The sequence below is a fragment of the Lepidochelys olivacea genome (genome assembly GCF_965140295.1).
Source record: "Lepidochelys olivacea isolate rLepOli2 genome assembly, chromosome: 24".
Taxonomy (NCBI): domain Eukaryota; kingdom Metazoa; phylum Chordata; order Testudines; family Cheloniidae; genus Lepidochelys; species Lepidochelys olivacea.
The window spans coordinates 3,555,563-3,577,681 of record NC_140434.1 but is presented as its reverse complement, the minus strand read 5'-3'; the positions used below and the strand labels follow the sequence as shown (position 1 = coordinate 3,577,681).

General features: G+C 56.5%; 1 protein-coding gene across 2 annotated transcripts in view; it reads right to left on the bottom strand.

Annotated features, from left to right (window-relative positions):
- KIRREL1 (kirre like nephrin family adhesion molecule 1) overlaps positions 1–16,959 on the bottom strand; it is an 86,968-nt gene extending 70,009 nt beyond the window's left edge. Inside the window, exon 1 of one of the 2 annotated variants that reach the window (XM_084613243.1) lies at positions 16,857–16,959. In XM_084613243.1, coding sequence (XP_084469369.1) covers positions 16,857–16,917 — 61 coding nt within the window. In that variant the 5' untranslated portion in view covers positions 16,918–16,959. The remainder of the gene's footprint in view (positions 1–16,856) is intronic. The other variant, XM_084613244.1, reaches the window with a different exon arrangement.
- Positions 16,960–22,119: the final 5,160 nt, after the last annotated feature.

Here is a 22,119-nt window from a genome sequence, read left to right as displayed (position 1 = left end):
ATCATGTAATGTAGACGCAGCCTATGCAGTGACGGGAGCAAGTTTTGACACAAGCCATCCGAGCATTTGGTCGGCGGAGCTCTGGTGCTCCGGGCTATGGATTTTGCAGGGCCACGTGCAAGCGCTGGAGCTGCATCGACCTAAACTTTCAGCGTAGGCCAGTCCCGAGGCACAGAGAGATGCAACGACTTGCCCGGGCTCATGCAGCAGCTTGGTGGCAGAGCAAAGAATAGAACCCTGGAGTCCTGACGCCACTCGGGCTGTACACAGCCAGAAAAGCCATGCTGGCTTCTCCCAGGGAGAAACAGTCTGTCCCGCATCCATGGCCAGAGCAGGAACAGCTGTACAGAAAGCAGAGCACCCCGGGACGGGACCATCCCCACGGGGTTGGTTTCGACCAGAGATCAGCACCTGACGTGCCCAAATGGCATCAATTCGATTTGCATTTAATAAGGGGACTAGCTGATCTGAAATGCACGAGCGGGACCGAACCAACAGAATAGCTAGGAGCCTCCCAGATGCGTGATACCTGTACGCTTTGCTTTTCGAAGTCTGTGGGCTGCCCCCATCAGTAAAGTGTTGTGGACGCTTAGCTGCTTACGAGATTGAAGACCGGCAAATTTCACCCAGCCCCCCTGGGAAATCCCCTTTCCGCTGTTGGAAGCTTTTTTTACTGTTCATTTAAATTCACTTGCAAGTAAATAAAACAGAGAGAAGTCTGCTCTCCCACCTCAAAGGGTTAATGAGGATCAGAGCCGGGGAGTTCAGAGTTCAGAGTTGCTCATCACTAGGGAGTTAGGAAAATGCATTCCCCTGGGGCATGGAAACCAGCCCTGCTTTGTTCTTGGGAACCTTTTGACTAACTGTGACATTGGAAGTTTCACGGGGCCCCGGATCTGATAAGCCACAGAGTATTTCATCTCCCTGCAGAGACCCGGTGGGACCCCAACGGAACTCAAAGCAGCCAACCCCATTGAGTCTGCAAACCTGGGGACCCCCCGACCCAGGAGGTTCTGCTGCCAAAACACCCTGCCACAGACTTCCCAGAGGGAGGAAAACTAGCCCCTGCCGGTTCAGATGCTTTGAACTCCCTTTGGGGCGGAGATCGGAGGAATGGCATGTGGCATATTTCCATTGATTTCAATGAGCTATGAATTAGGCCCTGACTTTTGTATCATCCTCTAGTGTCCAGCCCCTGGAAAAGATAAAAGACCTACTACTGCAATCTGCAGCTTGCTGGGGGAGTCCTCCTTTAGCTCAAGTGGGCAGAGCCTGTCTTCGCAGACATGAAGAATAGGGATTCTAATCCCCTCTCCCCAAGTCTACATGCTCTTCCTTCAGCACCCCTGTCGGACATACCCCAGGGGGGCTGGGAGCAAGGGGCAGACGGGTAGGAGGGAGGACAGAGCTTCCACTCATTCAAGGACTTTATTACTTTGGGGAGGGTGGCTGTGGATGGGGAGGGTGGAGGAAAAAACGTCTGGAGCCCTTAACAATGGCAGAGCCTACAGAACCTGCTGTCTGTTACTTAATTATCTCTGAATGGGTTTGCTCATGCCTTTAAACATTTACTCCGATTGGGTTGCTGCCTGCCATACACACTCACACACTTTGCCTATCTCCTTTTCTGTGCTGTTTCTATGGAAACCCCTCCAAGGCATACAACTGCTCTCTGATTTGAAATAAAAGTTTTTTCTCCCCCCCTCCCCTTTACTACAGTCTGTCTCTCCCTCTCTCTCTCTGTTTCCCCCCTTATTTTGATTTCCATTTGGATTATAACCCCCCCACCCCCTGTTGCCATGGCAGCATTGGCAACCTGTTACATTCCAGCCTGTGGAAGAAAAGGACGGGGTCCCTCCCCCCCTTTTCTTTTTAAAGTGTTGGTTTGTTTTCCCCAATGCAGCCAGCGAGATCCACGTGGAGGGGCTGCCTTCCATTTACACTCCTCTTTGCCACCAGCCAGGCATGAATTAGAGCCACCCCCTTCCCGCTTTGGGGCCCCTTCACACTTGCACGGGGCCTCGTGGTCAATGAGAATCAGGCCTGGCGTGTCGGGGAAGGGCGGACAGCCGGACAGCCGGCCGACAGACAAAGAACAGCCCGCTCTCACTCAAGCGGTTCGCTTTGGAGGGGGACGGTGGCGACGATAACATGGAATTCGGCGCAGCACAGTGACCTGAATTCGAATTGACACCTAGGCCCCTGGCAGCGTCAAGGGGGCTTAAATTGGGTGTAAATTACAGTCACACTCGCTTTAAGGCCTCTTTGCCCAGCCGGAGCCAGGAAAAGGGAACTTAGCACAAACGAGAACGTGGCTCGCGGTTTCTGGGTTGGATTCTCCCTTGCCCAGCGGCCGTTTACACCAGCGTACAGACAGGGCAAACTGCTCCTTCTTCTGATCCGCACTGCTGCTGTACCCCAGGCCGAACTGTCTGGGCAAGGAGCGTACGCTACCTATGCTGGGAAACGTGGAGGGTTATGTTCATAGGAGACAAAATGAAGCACGGCTGCACGCCACACCACGCTGTGCTGACAAAAGGCGAGCTTTGCAAGAACTAGTACAGAACCGGCCGGAGGGCTAGGTAGGGGGACCAGATATAGGGACAGTCCTGATATTTGGGGCTTTTTTTTATATGGGCTCCTATTACCCCCCACCCCCTGTCCTCATTTTTCACACTTGCTATCTGGTCATCCTAGGACTAGGAGAGATCCCGTGGCTGAGGCTGAAAGAACTAGGTCGTATCTGTCTGACCCACACACCCCAGTTCTGCATTGTTATGGTTGGCCGAGCTGGGGGAGAGGGGGATGGTTTTCCCAACCTGCCAAAAATGGTCCCATCCTGAATTGGGACGAAAAGTCAAAATCGATAAACTGTTCATGCTCTGAAAAGACATTCAGCTTGGGCTGATCCAAACGTTTTGTTTGGATCATTTTGAAACGTTTGTTTCGGGCTTTTCAACCATTTTCTGCTTTGAATTTAAAAAAATCCATATGGGAAGGAGCTGACATTTCAAAACAGACCACCATTTCGAATGGGGAAACCCCGGATTTTCCATGTGGACAGTGTTTCACTAACTTCCAAGCTTTGTGGAGTAAAAAAACTCCCCTTTCCCGTGAAAAGTTTCGGTTTCAACAAATCTGCATTTTCTGGCCAAATCAATCCATCCATCAATCCATCCATCAATCCCAACCAGGTCTGGTGTTTGGGATGCTGCCACTGACAGAAAATGCAGCTTCAGGAGCAAGTCTTAAACTGCTTTAACTGAATTGTGTTTTTTCTTTTTAAATCATGCAATTGTGCCAGTCGCCCTACTCACTAAACGATGCTGCCCTTGCCGAGAACTTGCTTGGGCAGTCGCCTGCCCTTCTCAGGAAGCGGGCAGGACTGGACCCTCGGAACAGTGGCGGGGCAAATCTGAGGTGGGGGGCTGCTTTCCCAAGGCTGCCTCTCCCCCCCTTTTCCTTTCCCGCTCACCCACGTTTGTCCAGGCAGCTAGGTGACAGGCTCTGCCTGCCCTGCGCTGGCCCAGCAATCGCTCCCCATGTCTTCCTTTGGCTCACATTTCTCTCCCTCCCCATGCCCCCCATCCCAGCCTCCACGCACCCAGGCTGCAACCTGAGGGGCCTCTGACTGCAGGGCCTGGCCCAGAGCCCCTCAAACTAACAGCAATCTGCTGATTTCGGGGGGGGGGGGGTTGGATCAAGTGTGTGGGTGGATCCCTGTTAGCTGCAGCCGCAGTAGTAGATCCCTTATCTTCTGTGAGCTGCAGCCTGTAGAGGGAGACATGACAGCAGAGAAGGCGGATCTGTTACACCTCACCTCTTTCCCCCCAGCCACTTTCCTCTCCTCCTTTTCCTCCATCCCTTCTTCTGGCCTTCCCACTGTTCTCCCGCCCACTCTCCACTCAGAGCAGGAGGTTATGAAAATGAGCCCTGTGCCCAGGAGACTGTAATTATCTGCTAAGTGCGAAAGCCAGAGTGATTAATTAAGAGATAATAAAAAGAAAAGGAGGCTAGAGAGGGAATAACGGATGCTTTGATGATAAAACCTGAGGTAAGGCAAGCAATTAGGGGGATCTTTATGGAGAGTTAGCTATAATCCCTGAGTTACCAGCACCAAACGCCAGGCAGTGGGGAGTGGGGGGCCGCATGTCGCTTCCTACGGGGACGCAGCCACGGCTCCGGGCGGTGTGCTCCGGGCGGTGTGTATCCATGTGCAAGGGGGCACAAACGAGTGTGCAAATGGGGATGGCCTGTAGAAGAGCCCCCAGGCATGTCCCTTTATGTTTGTAAAGCCACATGTGTGTCCCTAGGTGGGCGTGTCCCGTGAGGGCCCCTGTGAGGGCATGTGTGTACCCATGTGGGACACAGGACACCTGGGTTCCAGTCCATCCTCTGAATCAGGAAGAGCAGGACTTGAACCTGGGTCCCACCCATCTCATGTGAGCGTCCAACTGCCAGGTTCTTGGCTGCCCGATGGTGGGTCTTTTTCTCCCTCCGGCTTTTCAGGAATGATTCCAAAAGGTCCCGGGAAATTCTTCAAAACCTGCAGCATTTTTATGTGATGGAAAAGCGTTTCCCAGACAGCTCTGCTCCTGGGGTTTACTGCCAGCTCCAGGTGGGAATGTGGGCTCGTGGTTACAGCGCGGGGCGCCAGAGGACGGTTCCCGGGCTCTGCCACTGAGTCACTGGGTGACCTTGGGCAAGACACTTCCACCCTCCCTGGGCCTCAGTTTCCCCATCTGTAAATATTTACCCAGCTTCTGGGTAAATTCGCTAATGGTTGCAAAGGGCTTTGATCTCCCCGGCTGGCAGGCGCCAGAGAAGGGCAAAGCATTATTAATATTTAACGGCATCCACCCCGCCGGCTTTCTGCCTGTTCCTGCGCTGGGTGGCACAGCTGTATGTGCGGGGGGTAGGAAGGGGGCAGGGGGAGCCTGGGGAATCTCACCGCAAGCTGGGGAAGTGGAGAAGTGGATTGCGAGCTGCTAGCTCCCAGGGCACCTCCTCACACCCGGCTGATCGGCCACGCCCACGCTGCGTGTTGCTCTGCCCTGACCTCATCGTTCGCCCGCACTCCCTCCCTTGATGTGCCCGGGGATAACGATATGTGATGCTACATGGATTTCTACTCTGGGAAAGTCACGTTTCCCCAGGCCTTGGCCCGGGGGGGAACCTGCTAGCGCCGCCCACAGCCTGACAGGGGCCTCTGGGCTCAGCGCTTCTACTCCCCCACCACCGCTTCCCACCGCCCCCGTGCCTTGCACGGCAGGCCTGCTGATGCCCCCGGCTTGCTAGCTGCTTCCCCGCCGGGCTGCACGGTGCATTGAGCCGGCGGTGACTTTTTGCTGCACGACAATCTTGATCTCCCTGGGTGCAACCCAGGGAATAAGCTGGGACAACCGGGCAGCAACAGGGGGCTTGATTTGGAGGGAACAGGGAAGGGACCCCAAAGCTGCTAACTCCACTGCTCTCTGTTCGCTGCATCCCCCTCCTCCGTGTTGGAATTCAGTCTCCAGAACAAGGGAGATGCGCCAGAACCCAGGAATCTGGGCTCCTCTGCTGACACCCATTATCCAGCTAGGGCAGGATTTAGGTGACAACAGGCACTGCAGGCTGGGAGCTAGAGCCAGAGAGGATCACAGGGGCGGTCTGCATCCAGCAGCCTCAGCAAAGCATCACCTTTGTATTCACCACACAGCCCAGCCCTGTCCCCTCCAGAGAGAGACGTTCCACAGGGCCAAGGCCCCTGGAACTCCTAAGGGGCCGGCCTTTGTTCTGAGCTCCCCTCGCAAATGGCTCCAGGGCTCAGGCCTGCTATAATGCCAATCACCCCCTGCGTTCACTGCAGAATCGGGGCAAGGACTCTGGGTCTCTTAGGAGGTTGGAGCTCTTTGCCTGGCGGGCTGTCCTAGCAATTCCCACCTTTGCTTAGCCAGGACTCCCCCGCAATGGTATCAGCAAGTCTATGCTGATAAGAAGTCTAGCACCGGAGCTAGCGGGGACTCTCCCCTAGCTGGTAGCACTATAGGGCTTATGACACAAAGGGGGACATTTCTGATTCCTTCCCATAGAGGGTGGTGCACGCACAACACACACAAACACACACTTCATCACAATTGGTCCCCTTTCTACTGATGAAACTCAGTCTCCAAGGTGACTTTGTTTCTTTCCCTGCCCTCTCAGCCAAAAGGAATCGTAGGAGGAGACCATAGCCCTGCAGGAGAAGCTGCAAAGCCACCCACTGGACGCCCCAAGCAAGCCAATGGGCCGGAGCGATAGCCTAGGAGCGCAAGCTAGAGGGCAAGCCCAGGCAAACGCACGCCCCAGCCCAGGGAGGCGAGCGCAAGGGAGGAGGACTGGGGGAACATGAGGTCGAGTGACAGAACCCTGCCAGGGAAGCGAGCGAGCAAGAGCACTGGGCCAGGGGAGCGAGCGAAGGCTGGAGCCCCCGAGCTCACCCTTGCTGCCAGGAACTACAGTGGCCTCACCCTGGAGAGCTGGCTGGCTCCAACCCCCCCCCCCCCCGCCACCCCGGGATTGAAGCCCTTTAATCCCAGTGTGCCCCTGTGGGTCTCACTCAGGGTCCCAATTTCCTCAATGGCTTTGAATGCAGGGGCTGGGGAGGGCTGAGTGCTGGGGATCTGGGTAGGAAGGGAGGCTCCCTGGGATATTAAAATGGGCAGGAGAGCAAGAAATCTCTGACTCAAGGCAGGGGACGGAATTTGCTGGGTCAGCCCCCACATAGCCACGGTGACACGCTGTCCATTAGCTCTAATCCTCCCTTCCAGAACAGGGTCAGCACGGAGCCATCCTTGCTGCTCCGAGTCCCCCCGTTCCCGCCTGCCACTTCCGAGCCACCAGTCCGTTCCCCAGCGAAAGGCTCGCTGCAGCAGAAGGGGGCCATTGAACCTGGTGTCCGGCCTCCTGTGTCCTATGGCAGCAGAAGCCCTGGAGTGAGGGCAATCTCACGACCCCAGTGTGCTTTGCAAAGTATGCACTGCATGCTGGGATCGCTTCTCCCACCACTGAAAGGCAGCCACCTCTCTGGTAAGATGCATCAGCTGTAACAGCACAAAGCAACGCTGTCCAGGGATCAATCACCCAGCCTGAAAGACAGCTACCTCTGGGGTTGAGCACAGCTGCTATTTAAAAGCACGAAGCAATGCTGCTTGTGGATCGCTCTCCCACCATTGAAATGCAGCCACCTCTGGTGTGGAGCGCAGCAGCGATTTCACAGCCATGCAAGAATGGTGGAGGGTGAACAATCAACTTGTGCCTTGACACATGAGGGTGGAGGACCCTTTTAATTGCCTCCTCGCTATTGGAACTGCCTGAGGGCCTGATTCTCAGTCACACTAAGGCCCCTTCATGCAGCTCTGGCAGGCTAAAATATATTAGTTCCACCCACTTTAATGGCCCTTTCCTGCCATACTGGTGTAAGGGGGCATGGGAACCAGTGTGTCCAATCAGAGAAGAAAAGGCCCTGATGGGTCCAGTCTCCCCTAGCTGAAGAAGGATCCTTCCATATGCTATAACCTCCAGCTACGTGTTCGAAGTGCCCTGAACGACAGGGATCCCACCGCTTCCCTGGCAGAGACGATTCCCAAGAGTCTCTCACTGACAGGAACCTTTTCTGGGTCATCAGCACTCCTGTCCCATACTTGGCAACATCTGGGCTGTTGCCTGTCTCTAAGCTTGGTTGCCACTTTTCCTACTGCAGGGAGTTCCACAAGTTCACTGCACTTTGCGCATGCACATGCTCTGACAGAAAAGGGTTTCCTTTCATCCCTGAGTCGCTCTGCAGAGTGAGCAGCAGTGGACTGTGGATGGATCAGACAGGTAGAGTTGCAAGACGCTGTTTGGAGCAGGGGTCACAGCACTCCGAACATTAGATAGATTCATCTCTAGATAAATAACACAATAAATAACACAATGTGTGCTTAATGCCTGTGGAGGAGCAAGCACTCACCAGCTTCACAGCATTTCACACAGTAAGGCATGCGTTAGTATCCCAGGTTACAGATGGGGAAACTGGGCACGGGGTGGGGGGAAGTGACTTGCCCAAGGTCACCCAGGAAGTCAGTGGCAGAGCTGCAAACAGGTCTCTAGACTCCCAATTTAGAGGCCCTATCCACTAAATCACACTGTCTCCTACCTAGACTAAGCTGTTTTAGGGTTCAACCCTGCTCCCATTGAAATCAATGGCATAATCTGCATTGGCTGGAATGGTGCAACATTGCTCATTTGCACCAGTGCAAAGATGGTGCAAAACCCTAGTATGCTGGGGGGGGCAGCGTTTCCCTGCTGCATACGATTGTGCAAGAGGATCAGGCTAGGCTGTGTTTGTTGGAATCCAAAGAGCCCATTAACTGGACTTGGCTTGTTCAGAGGGCCAGCGCGGTAGCCCAAGGTTTGGGGCTGGCCGAGAGCTGTCGGGCTGAAGGCCCCACTGTCCTGAGGAACTGGGCAGGGAGCTAACGCCATGTACTTGCTCTGCTCTGCAGCAGGAGCAGGGCTGACCCCAGGGAGTCCTGACCAAAGATCTGCAGCAGGATCTGCAAACCCTATAGAAGCCCTGGAGCTTGGGGTGGCGGGGGAGGGAAGCAGCCCATAGGGAGAGAGCTGGGGACTGGGGTGTTGCCAGCAGGGGGGCAGGCAACAGCTTCAGGGTGGAAACCCTGTGGACCTCGGAGGTTCCACGGTCGGGTGTTTTCAGTCCCAGAGCAGGGGGAATCTTGCCCCTTTCAGCCCAGTTTTGCTTGAGGGAGGTTGGGATTTTTCACTCGGCTTGTTGGAACGCAAAGGGAGCCGAACGGAGCACAGCTCTAGGGGGTGTGGGGAGAGGGTGGCAGCAGGCAGCGGGGGCTGCTTGGAGGTGGCCCTCTAGTGGCTACCCACAGAGAGGATAAGAGGCCTGCTACCACTGCTAGCTGAGGGAGCGCATCCTTAACTCAAATGGGCAAGCCCTGTGTTTTTGGAGTCTGAGGCTGAGGGCTCTAAGCCTGCCCTCCCGGGAGTGGGGGAGAATTGTCTCTGTTGCAAGTGGATTTTGTTACCAACGACTGCTGGCTTTCCTACCCAAGAGTCACTTGCAACCAGGGTGCTGGGCCCAGCTGGATTGAGCAGCCTGGTGGAGTGTGCGACAGGCAGCGCCCAGCGTCAGGCTCAGCAGAGCTACCGTCGGAGCCCCACCGCCCAGGGTGATGGGTCGCCGGAGTTTTGCGTGGTTCTCCCTGCACCCAGCCGCAGATGATGAGGTTACGGCACAAAAAGCCCCTCAAGGTGGGGGTGGGGGGAGCCGTGGAGCCAGCCCCACCGGGCTGTTTGTGCTGAGCTGTGTGCTGACAGGTGTCAGGTGCAATCAAAATAAATAACCCTCTCGCCAGGCGGCGGAATGAAAGGGGCGGCGTAGATCCCTGGGGGGCAGTGAGTGGGTGGCTGGTTCAAAGGCGCGTTAGTGATAGGGAAACGTTGTCCCCCCCCCCCCCCCCCCACACACACAATGCATCAGCACATCTTGCTGGCTCCACCTTGCACCCCAGCCCTTAAACCTCTGAGCACAGCCAGTCCCGGACGGCGGGGCCTGCTCTCCTGGGAGGAGGGCTGTCCCAGAGCTGGATCAGGATGCCCTCCAGCTCTGGGGAGGTTTGGAGCTGAATCCAAGAAGGGGGAACCCCGTTAAGACTTGCCTAGAGAGCTCTAGGGTTTGGACCCAGATTGCAGGGTCTCTCTTTTCCTACTGCCCTTTTGGTGGGCGCTAGCAATTGGTTCTCAGGGACCAGCCACTCCACTGAGCTCTCTCTGTGGCGAAGGCAGTGTTGTCTAGAGGTTTAAGAATGAGCCTGAGTGGCCAGGATGCCTGAGTTCCATCCCCAGCTCTGGAAGTAGCCGGGGGTTTAGTAATTGGAGCAAGGGCCTGGGAGCTATTCCATTTCCATTTCTGCCACTGGCCTGCCGCGTGACCTGGAGCAAATCACTCCCCGACTGCATGCCTCACTTTCCTCACCTGGAAAATGCAGCTGATCGTACCAACCCCTGCCCTACGTGGCTGGAGGTGAGGATTGATCAGCTGTGGTGTGCTGGAAGATCCCCTGGTCCAAGGCACTGATATTATCATGGATGGGCCCATTGAACCCAGGGACAGTTTGTATTTGTAGTGAGACACGGGCCTGAGCTGCTGAAACGGAGCAGGGCGGATGAAGCTAGGTCCCATCGCTCACTTCCCCAAGCAGAGGGATCCTCACAGAAGTGCTTGTCTGGCCAGCCCTGCCTTTCATCTCCCCCAGGCTCCACTAACCCGGCTTTGCTCTGCCACTGCCCAGCCTGTCTGGGGCCTGCCTGGAGTCCGGCTTGCGCCTGGTTTCTGGAGGGACTTCCCCTTTCCCAGCCACTTCCATGTGACCCCCAACGCGCATGCCCCGACTGCCCCTACCGTCCCCCTCACAAGGGTCTGGGGATCTGGGCTTTGCCACCTCTGCACAAGGCAGCATAGCCTAGTGGACAGGTGCTCATCTGGGTCCCAGAAAACCTGGGTCTATTCCCAGCTATGCCACTGATCTGCTGGGTGACCCGGGGCAAGTCACCTCCCCTCCCTGGGCTGTAAGTGCTTCAAGGCAGGTAGGGGCTGGTAACACAGCCCTCCCTCCCCCCCCGACCCCGGTTTCACTTGCGGGGGTGCTGCAGCTGTATAAATCGGACCAGCGTGCCCGCGCTGCATGGGAATAGCCGCAGTAAATACAGGGCTCTCGTCTTGTGAAGACAGACCCTGGTGAATCGGGGCCGGCAGATCCTCCCCAGGGAACCCAGCCCTCCTGCAGTCCCCCCCGTTTCCCTCCTGCTGCTCTCAGAGGCTAGGACTGCCTAGCCGCGTGCCTGCAGCTGATGGAATTGATCTGGAAAGGCAGACGGCCCGTGGTTCCAGCAGGGTGGCATGTCACATTTGTGCCGGGGTGGGGGGAGACAGGGTCAGCCGCAGAGGGGGAGGAGAAGAGGCTGCTGCGGGGTGGAAATCAGAGACACGGGGGTTAAATTCCAGACCAGCCAGCAGAACAGAGCTGGAGTCCCCTGCCGTGGATCAGTTCAGGTTATTGGGGCTGGACAGGACAGCAGGAAGCTATAAACCAGCCCTGTTGCCGCTCGCACAGAGGACAAGACAAGGGGATCAAACCCTTCACCCTCTTCCTCTGCTGCGTTGGGCAGAGTGATGCGGGGTCGTGGAGCTGAATAGCGATGTCCTGGTGACAGGGGGGCCGGGGAGCAGCCCAGCCAGCCCCTGCCATGCCGCCAGGAGATGGAGAGATGGGAACGTTTGCAGCCCGTGTGCCCCATAAGTGGGCCACCCCAGGGAGAGGGGCTGGGCTGTGGGGCATCGCTCTCCCCGCAGCACCAGGAAATCGACACTGAGCATGACACAATGCCCCTTTAACCCTCACACGGCCAGCAGGCTGAGAGCAGGCTGGGACGACGGGACTATGGAGAGAGAGAGCAGACAGACAGACACGCACGGAGTCAGCGACCTAGTGAGGTGACAGCAATGGTTAGCCACCTGTTCCCCCCCGACCCCGCTGCCGCATTGTATTCCTCCAGTCCCTAAAGACTTCGACCGTCGGGGTGGGGTGGGGCTCTCCCCCCTCAACCCTGTGCTGGCTCCCACCCTGGGTAAGGGAAGCCACTTGCCCCAGCACAGAGTTTGCCCTATAAACCCCCCTGACCTCCCGATGCCTTGGCCGAGCTGCGATGCTGGCTGCTCCCCCCAGCTGCCCCGTCAGGCCAGCAGGCCGGGCTTTGTGAGGCCCCTGGGGGCCAGGGCGGCTGGCAGAGAAGTGGCACAGAGCAGGCAGCAGCCGGCATGCGTGAGTGAGTGAGGGGGGCTGCTGGGTGCCGAGTTTTTACACAGCATTCATCAATCTGCAGTCAAACCACTATTACTGCCCGTGCATCGCTCACAATATTTACCTGCCGCTCACCGGGGGCGTCCGGCATGGGGGGAAGGGAGCCGGCAATGCAGCAGCCATGCACACGGGGGGCTGAGACCGAGACCTGCCCAAGCTCTCTGCAGGCATGGAGTCTGCACAGGTCTGGAAAGCAAGTCCTGCCAGCTCCTTGGCTGCTTCTCCGGGGGGGAGATGATCTATCCGCACATCTGCCCCACTGTCTGTCCGTCCAGCCTCACCCCCACCCTATGTCCATCCATCCTCCATACGCACCCACACCCCTCTGTCCATCCATTCATCCATCCATCTGCACCCCCACCCCCTGTCCGTCCGTCCATCCATCCATCCATCCATCCATCCATCCATCCATCCATCCATCCATCCTTACCCCCACCCCTCTGTCCATCCATCCCCATAAATGCCCCTCTATCTACCAATATATATAGATTCTTATATTGCCCTCAGCACTGTAATATCTGATCCACCCCCATATATACCCCTTTAACTATCCATTCCTAGGAACACCCCTCCATTTATCCAGCCAGCCAGTCAACCATCCCCCTCCATCCATCGCAATACACACTACCCCATAGATACCCCACTTCTAACCATCCAGCCATCCACCCCCACACATGTGTATCTAATCTATCTATCTACCTATCTATCCCTCTATACACCCCTCTATCTCCATACACCCCGTCTGTCTATCTATTTATCTATACGGACTGAATATTGAAAATATTATTCACCTGTAATGTATTCACTAGCTGATTAAAAGAGTTAGCTGAATAAATAACGAGATAAATAGAATTTATTCACCTTTCTTTCTTTCTTTCTTTCTTTCTTTCTTTCTTTCTTTCTTTCACTCACTCACTCACTCACTCACTCACTCACTCACTCACTCACTCTCGGTGGCCAAGGATCTATCCTGGTATGTTCCAGTCCTAGTGATTCTGTCCTAATTGAGGCCAGTGATGGCTCCCTGGTCCTCGCTATGGGAAGCCAGGTCTGGGGTCATGAAGGATGGGATGGGGATTAAAGGCACAGGAATACGTCTGTTCATTGGGGCTGGAGGAGAAGGCAAACGCTACGCTGAAGGGGAGTGTGACCTCTTTGCAACCTTTCCCTTCTCAGGTGTCTCTGGCAGGGGATCACAAACCTTGACTAAGACCTCACAGCCGCTCTGAGGTGGGTTTATCACCGTTTCACAGATGGCCCAGAAACAGGGGGAGGCCGCCCGACAAATGCAAGGAAAGCAGGCCAGACAGACACATAGCAAAGCAGAAAAGGGACCCAGGAGTCCTGACACCTAGACCACCCTGCACTACCCACTAGACCACTCCCTTCCCAGAGCTGGGGATAGAACCCAGGAGTCCTGACTCCCCCCCACACACACACACTGGGGTGCAAGATGTGAAGTGCCTGAGTGGCGACACATGACAAGGGATCTGTGACCAGTTTACTATAGCTCACCCCGTTGCATGGAGCGAGCCATCCGGTGTCAGGACTCCCTCTTCCTTCTGTCTAGCTGCCTTCTGAGGTGCAGGATCAAAGCATTTTATGTGTGTGTTTCTGTTAGGGGGAGGGATTTGGGAAGCACATTCCCCCCCCCCCGATATTTCCAGGCAGTATGAAGAACACTCCCACCCTCTACCTCCCCATAAACCCCCTCCTTACAAAACAGTACCCTAGCCACTTCCCACCCCCCACGGGTTGACACCCCCCACCTCCCGAAGCACACACTTCTCCTGATTAGCTGTAGTTTTTGCTGTTGCAATTTTGCTGCTCTTCCCTGAAAGGAAGGGAAAGAGGGGGGGAAAAATCCCACACAGAGAGAAAAGGATAAAGAATCACCCGGAAAATGAATAAATATTTCAATTTGAGGCACAATCACAGCGAGTGATTGAAATGGGGGGAAGAATAATGGGTTTCATTTAGATAAGATACAGAAAATTATTTAGTGAGAAATGAAGAATGATGAAACCCATTCAACATCTTTGTGTGTCTGTGTGTGTGTGTGAGCTCAAACCACATGAATGGCACAGATCCCCCCCTCCTGCCTGCCCCAATACTCCAACATGTTTCCCCCCACCCCCTTTCTCCATCTATCAAGCTCATTTATATATATCTCCTTCAGGGAGGGGGATCACAGTTTTCCCAACCACTCTTCAACCCCCAATCCCTGCTCCGTTTCTCCCTGATAACAACCCTGAAGGAAAACCCCTCCTGCCCCAGACCAACCCATCCAAACAGCTTCCGAAGGAGGAGGGAGTGGGCAAGAGAAAGAAACTTACAAGAATCCCCATGCACACCCCACAAACCCTGGAAAAATAACACAGGTGCTCCCCTGGTGTCATGCAGAGCAGTGGGGAACAAAGGGAAAAATGGTAATGGGGGGGCAGAGGAGTGTTTATTCGAAAGGGAATCAAAACAGATCCCCAAGCCTCCTCTTTCCCAGAATCCTGCTTCCTAAATCACCAGCCCTGCTTAGCCGTTCACCTCCCGGAGGGGGATTCTTCCCCAAGCAAGGATTTAAGCCACCCTCTGGATCAAATCCTCTGCAGGAGTAAATCAGATTCAGCCCATTTGCCCCCCTCACGCTAGTTTCCAAGAGTTAGATTTATAGAAAGGGAAATATTTCTGCTCACTCTCTCTCTCTCCTGCAAACACCTGCCCCCACCCCAACACCACCTTCCCTCCAATTAAATCCACATGTCACAGTTTGGGGGGCGGGGGAACTGTAGCTTTTGTTCCTTCGATTTAAGTAAAGACCCATGGTGGTTCTCGGAGTCTTGCAAGGAGGGGTGGAGGATGAGATGTATTTATCCTGCCCTGCCCTCCCCCCCCCTCGATCTTTCAGTGTAAGAGGCTTTTTTCCCCCTTTAAACCCCTGTTTGTCTCATTTTCTTCCCAGCGTCTTAGCAACGCTCCCCCACAACCCCCCCCCCCTTTAAATGAAAGCTGTAGCAGTAGGGACCTGCAAGCATTGGAGGACTCAATATCCAGAGCACAGGGATGCTGGCAGGGCAAGGGTCCTTTGCAAACTGGCCCCTCCAGGCACTCCGTCCCCTGGTGGGGGGAACCCCCCCAGCCCCGCACTGGAGTTCAGGTTCCCATGCCCCCTTCGGTGAAGGCTATTTCACCCCAAGAAGAGGTGGTGTACCCGCAACACAGACCCTCAGAACCAGCCAACTCATTTGCCCCATGGGCCCGCCAAGCAGCCAGCAGCAAGGAAGGAGGCAGCCTGGCCAGCTTTGCCTTTAAGCGACTAGCCTGGAACTTGGGGAAAGCAGAGCTCAGTCACTGCCTGCCTTCTGGCCCTTGGGCAAGTCTCTCTAGGCCTCAGTTTGCTCCCTCTGTAAATGGGCCTAAGGGTCTTGCTCTATTCGGGCTGTGAGCGCTTCGGGCAGGGACCATCTCTCCTGCCTCTGTGCAGCGCCTGGCACAACCGGCCCGCTGGGTGGGACCACTCGACAAACAGCAATAATGCCTTCTGGGCAAGATCAGAACAGGGGACATGGTCCAGGGCCCGCCGCCCCCCACCCACCCTGGCAGGGCTTGGATTTCTTACTTTCCAGTGGGAGCCCGGGGCCCCTCCACTGTCTGCAAGGAAGGACCAGGCCTGAATCTTCTAGCTCTACAGGTCCCTGCGACCAGCTAGATAAACAACCCCCAGCAGCCTTATCAGCCAGAAATCTCCAGGCTCAGGCATTCCTGGGGGAGCTGAGACATCTGCAGAAGGAGGCGGAGTTGCTCCTTTAGCCTAGGGAATCTTTCCCTTTCCGCCACTACCTCACCCCCAGCCCCCAGCCCCTCTGCCCCACACACAACCCTGCTCCTGGGGAGAGATCCCGCCGGCATCTCGCTTGGAGTCACAGACAAGACACCAACTCCCCCTTTTCCCCTTTGCTGCGACATCAGCACAAGGCAGCCCAGGAAGGGTCCCCATCCGGATCGGGGAGGGGGCCACGCGGGGCTCCAATCCGGCTAGTCCCCCCCCAGCCCCCGCAAACCACCGCTGGCTCCCCCCAAGTGGGCAAGGAGCAGGATTTAAGGCCAACTCCCCAGACACGAGCTCTCCCTTCCCTGGAATGCTCCTTCCAGCAGGAGAGCCCCAGCTGTGCCCCAGCCAGCGGTTCGGCCTGGTCGCCGCTCCCCAGCGTGTGCGGGGGGGATTCCCGGGGAAGCAGCGCCCTCCCTGCACCCCGCAGAACTTGCACAAACAGGGCTCGGACCCCCCCCCCGCGCCACCCCCTTTATAACTTGAAATCGCCAGCCTCTCCCCTGCCCTTCCCCCCACATTCCCCTGTCCCGCTCTCTCCTCCCCCTTCCTTGGCATCCGCGCGACTTCTCCTTTCTGCCATTCCTCCCTTTCTTCCTTCACTTTCCCCCCTTCAGCCTTCCGGGCGCCCCCCCCCCGTTCTTTTTGCCACAAACTTTTCTCTGGGCAACACAAATACATAAATAAAGGGCAGCAGCAAAACAAGGCTACCCACCAGGGTTATACCGGGGGGGGGGGCAGGACTGGAAGCGGCTGCCCCTTCCCCCCAGCTTTGGATCCAAGATGCAATTCCCCCTCGATTTCCCATGAAAGAAGCGGGGCGGGGGGGGGGGGAGCTACCGACCTCCCCCCCCCCGGGAGTGTGGGGGAGAAACAATCAGGAGCCATTCCAGCGAAGCCACTCAAGTTACACCAGGATCAGGCCCCGCTAGCTGCGTTTGCAGAAGGAATTGGGGGGGGGGTTAGTGGGGTGTGGGGGGGTTAGTGGGGTTGGGGGGGAATCTTTCCCTATCGCCCCCTGCCCCCGCTCCTTCTGCCCTCGCCCATCCTCCCACGAACAACTTGCAAACTCGCTCCCCCCCCCCCAACCCCCCGCGCGGACACAAAAGAGGTGGGGGGCGCGGAGCCCCCCCCCTTACCTTGGCACTGAGTGTCAGCCAGAATCACAACCCAGAGCAGAAAGAGCCGCAGATTCCGCATGCTCCTGCCTTTGGCCCGGGCGCTGGGGGGCAGGGGGGGGAATCGGGGGGTCCGGCGGGCGGGGGGTGGGGGGGTCTCTCGCCTTCTCCGCGCCCTGCCCGGCTTCAGCGCCGCCGCCAAACCATTTCCACGGCTCCGGCGCAAGGGGCCCCTCCGGCTGGCTCGCTCCGGGCTCGCTCGCACCCGCGCTGGCTGGCGCTCCGGAGCGGCGGGGCTGGCTGCAGCGAGGGGATGGAGCGAGACGGGGAAGGAGCCACTGGGAGCGAGCGGGGGAGGGGGCCGAGGAGCTGGCCGGGCCTGGGGGGCGGGGGGTGGGGGGTGGGGGGCTCTCAGAACAACCCACCCAGCAACTTGGGCCAAGTTGGGGGTGGGATTGTGGACGGAGGCAGAGGGTGATGGACTGGGGTGGGGGGGTCCTGGACATGGGGGAGGGGATCATAGAGGTGTGGGGGTATTTTTTGACATGGGGGGCAGAGGAAGAGGGTGATTGACTTGGGGGGGGTCCTGGACATGGGGAGGGAGTTTTTGACATGGGGAGGGGATCATAGGTGTGGGGGTATTTTTTACATGGGGGCAGATTCTGGGCAGAGGCACAGAGGGTAATGGACTGGGGTGGGGGGATCCTGGACATGGGGGAGGGGATCATAGGTGTGGGGGTATTTTTTCCATGGGGGGCAGATTCTGGGCAGAGGCAGAGGGTGATTGACTTGAGGGGGTCCTGGACATGGGGAGGGAGTTTTTGACATGGGGGAGGAGGTTATAGAGGTGGGGGTTATTTTTGACATTGGGGGGAGATTCTGGGCAGAGTCAGAGGGTGATTGACTTGGGGGAGAATCCAGGATATGGGCAGAAAATTCTTGACATGGGGTAGGGGATCATAGAAGTGTGTGTGGGGGGGGTATTTTTTGACATGGGGGGCAGATTCTGGACAGGGACAGAGGATAACTGACTTTTTTGGGGGGGAATGCTGGTCGGGGGAGGGAATTCTTGACATGGGGGGGAGTTGTTTGAACAAGGGGCAGAGTCTGGACAGAGACAGAAGATGTTGCAGCGGGAGGGAAGATCCTGGATTGGGGGGGATCCTAAAGGGAGGGGGAATCCTGCAAATGGGATGGGGTGGGCAGAACTTGGGCAGGGAGTGGGATCCCTGATGCAGAGGTGGGATCTTTGAGAAGAGGGGTTAATCCTGCAGGTGGGGGATCCTGGACGGATGGGGGGAATCTTTGAATCAGCAAGGGGGATCCTTGATGGGGGGGGGGTCTTTGATGGGGTGGGGGAGGGGATCCTGGATGTGTGTTGGGGGGATTCTTAACAGAGGGGAAGTGTGTGTGTGTGTGGGGGGGGGGAATCCTGGACATGGGGGTTAGGGAATTCTGCACTGAGGGGTGGGAAGAAGAGGAGATGGGGGGGGGGCGATGTCAGACTTTCATCTTAGCTCAGCCAGCCCCTCCCCTGCTCTGTGTTTTTAAAGGGACAGGATGCCCCTTTGCCCTCATTTCATTTTGGCTGTGAGTGCCCAGGACACACACAGACAAGGAGAGCAGGGAGCTACTGTCTTTTATTGGACCAACCTCTGGTGGGGGGAGAGAGAAGCTTTGCAGCCACACAGAGCTCTTCTTCGGGGCTGGGAAAGGTGCCCTCCCCCAGCAAGGTGTTTAGCATAAGGGTAGAGTGGTCCATTAACACCTCTGCAGAGACACATGGAGACAGGAGTAAAGTCTGTGTCTGTCCTTGGGTACTTCCGCAAAAGCCCCCCACAGCTGGGGGCTATATCATTAATGGGACCCGCCATTCCCATCCGGCCTGGGGACAAACAGGCTCTTCCCCTGTTGCTGAGCTGTCCAGCCTGATCAAACTCAAAGCTCCCCCAGGCCTTCCCAAACTCAAGCCCAGCCTTCTCTCATTGTCCAGACAGTTCTGTTCACTTTTCCTTCTTGCATTTTTTTTACCCTCTTCTCTCCTCCCCCCCGAAACTATAGAAGCCCAAACTAAAGGCACTGAATATCAGGGGGCTTGAAAAATCTTTTTGCCTGTAAGCTCCCAGGGAGTGGGAAGTTTTCCATTGGGATCAGAGAGGCCCATCTAGTTAGGCAGAATCTCATCTTTAAAAAAAAAAATTACACGTCTAGCCCTTATGTTTGTAAAGAAAACTTTCCAGATGTGAGCCAGTGGAGTGCCCTCTGCCTGAGTCTGCAGGCAGGCAGCTTCCCACCCCTGTGGCAAGGGAAATTGACCAGACTCTGGTGAGTTTCACAGCTGTTATGAGAGTGTGATGGGTGTGAGAGGGGGAGGGGAGGCTGGAGATCTCAGTTAGTGAACTGGGTTGCACCTTGCCTGCTTGCTGCCATTTCCCTGGGCTGGAACCCAGAGGAGTGGAGGGGTCTGGCTTCTCCTCCCAGCTCTCAGGAAAGGGGGTGCAAAGCCCCCTGGCATAAGGGTCTAAGGACTCTTGAAAGCCCTAGGACCACAGGATGTAAGAACCACAGGGCCCGACCCAGGGCTGGAGACCTGATGTAAGGACACTGGACTCTGGTTTGTCAGACTCTCTGTTACCTCCGGGAGTTGCGGGGGGGACTGTAAGTGACCTGGCCGGAGGGCTGAGTAGAAGTGAAGCCCCACAGGGCCTGAGCATCTACCAGCAGTGGGGTGCCAGATGAGGACATTTTGCTATGTCACAGAGCCCCTCCAGGGGCCATGCGGGTGGGGAGTCTACAAGAGAAGGGGAGTGACTTTTTGTGGTTACTGGAATGCAGCTCTCGACTCCTTTCTTGGCTCTGCTGTGGTTTTCCTGGTGGCCTTGGGGAAGTCGTATCTTTCTGTGCCTCAGTTTCTCCATCTATAAAATGGGAATCCTGTTACTCCCTTGGTTGGTCTTGGCTACTTAGATGGACTGGGCTCTTCAAGGCCTGAGAAAACTCTCATTATGTGCGTAGAGTATCTGGCATAAGGGGTTCCTGACCTAACCTGAGGCCTAAAGCTGCTACCATAATACCAGTAATAGAGCCGTGAAACTGACACGTCAGGGCCCTTCTCTCATTTGGGTTCGACAAAGGCCTGCTGCTCAGCGGTTTCCATTTGTTTAGATTGGGAGCCTGTGTGATTCCACTCAGGTGCGCCAGCTCAGTGCTCACCTGCTGGTGCTTTGAAGCTGTCAGTGACCTACAAGCTGGATTGTGTTCCTCTCTCTTTTATGCTGCGATGGGTGTGGGTTTAGATGGTCGGGAATGTTGCTGGGGATCGTCTTTCACTTGCCTAATAAAATAGAAGGCTTAAAACAATAAAGTTTGAGTAACATTTTTCCCAGCAGCCTTCTCGGTGACACTGGGATCATTCCCTTTTCAGCCATCAAACCAGCACTCTGGGAGGCAGTGTTGCCTAATGGATAGGGACTCAGGTGCCTGGGTTCTATTCCCACACCCCTTTTCTGGGCCTTTGCTTCCCCTTCCTCTCTCTGGGTATTTAGATTGTAAGGGCTTTGGGGCAGGGACTGTCTCTTACTACGTGTATGCACAGCGGCTCTCTGAAGAACTCGCAAGCTAAATATACAAGGCAGAGGCAGGGAGGGAGGAGAAGCCGAGTCCCCCTAGTAGCAGTCTCTAGACAGACTAACACAAGCTACCTCTGTGCCTAGACAGGGAGGGAGCTGAGGCTGCGGCATCTCCTGCAGAGATGAACTATGCTCTGCAGCTGGCCACGTGATCAAGAGCTGACCCCAGGAGCAGCTGCAGAAGGGCAGATGGGGCCTCTGGGTTCAGAAGCTTTCTGGGACCTGGCTGACTCATCAGTAGTTAGCAGCACCTTTCTGCACCTCTCACCCTTCTCCTCACGGGCTCTGCTCTCCGTCCCCTTCCCTGGGAGCCTCCAGCGTGCGCCACCCTCACAGATCTCCAACTGCCTTCATGCTGCCAACTCACAAGAACTCTGGGCCCAGCAGGGAGAGTGGCAGGACATGGCGAGTTTGGAGACTCAATGGGACTTGGGGGTCCCAGTGCTGAGTGGTGGGTGTGTACGTGATAGAGGCGGGAGGGAACTTTTAGGGGCAGGCCTGAGCAGATCCCCCAAGAACCTGCCTAAAGCTGGGGATGGGCATGGGGGCGAAGGAGGGGAGTAGGCCCGGGAAGCTCCGGAGGAGGTGAGAAGCCGCTAAGATGGGCTCGGGCTGCAATGTCTGGATCCATCCCAATGCTGTGGGCTTTGGGGACTGGCGCTCTCCCCTCAGGCCTAGCTCCAAAGGTCTGATCGGAGTGCACGGCTCAAAGTTTGTGGCTCTTTGGTCCAGGGAGGACCCCAGAGATTTTTCACAGGGTGCTGCCCTGGTCTCCCCGCCACCCCTGACCTGGCCAGCTCCCCCATGCAGCTCATGAGGCTGTGGCTAAGCCAGGCCTGTGGGCAGAGCAGAGGGGACAAGGGCTGCTGGAAGTGGAGGGGGGCAGCCCCGATGCAGGAGCTGGCCCCATGGCAGAGGCCAGGAGGTTTGGCCTCGTGGCCCCGCTGTCATGAGTAGAGGGGGGTCCGGGGCCAAACCTGAGTGGCCTCGTGAGCCGGTGCATGGGCGGTTGCAGCACCATGCGGGCTTGGAGGGCAGGGTTTTGGGGCCAAACCTGAGCGGCTCGGCAGCCCCCATGCACCAGGTCACTTCTGCTGGAGGGGGCTCAGTGCTGATGGCGTGGTACGCACCGTGCATCTGGCTATGACTGCCTCTGGTTTTGGGGGGGAGCCTGCTCTCCCACCCCTCTGAATCCTGCCGCCCATTGCTATGCAGCAGGGCGGAAGGGGGGGGTGTCGGCCTCCCTCCCACTTTGGAAAGACCCGGACTGGGACGAGCTCCTTGCTCCAAACATTACTTGCGGGATGGGTCTGATGCCCATAATAAACAACCTCTACAACAGCCAGCGTTGGGAGCTGCTCTGGGCCCCTTGCTCCGCCCCAGCCATCTCCAGGATCCTATCCAGCCTGCCCTGAGCCCCAGTGCATGGCCGCAGTTTCACTATAGCCAGCTGGAGCTCTTGGCGTGTGGATTTTGGGTGGCTTCTTGCTGCCCTCCACTGTCAGAAACGTGGCACTGTGCTGCGAGCTCAGCACAGAGCTGGGCAGGAATCCTTCGGTGAAATGGTTTTCTGTAGGAAAACACCGATTCGTCAAAGCCAAAAGTGTTTGGAGGGAAAGGGTCAGTTTTGATGAATTTCTCATTTCATAAACTTG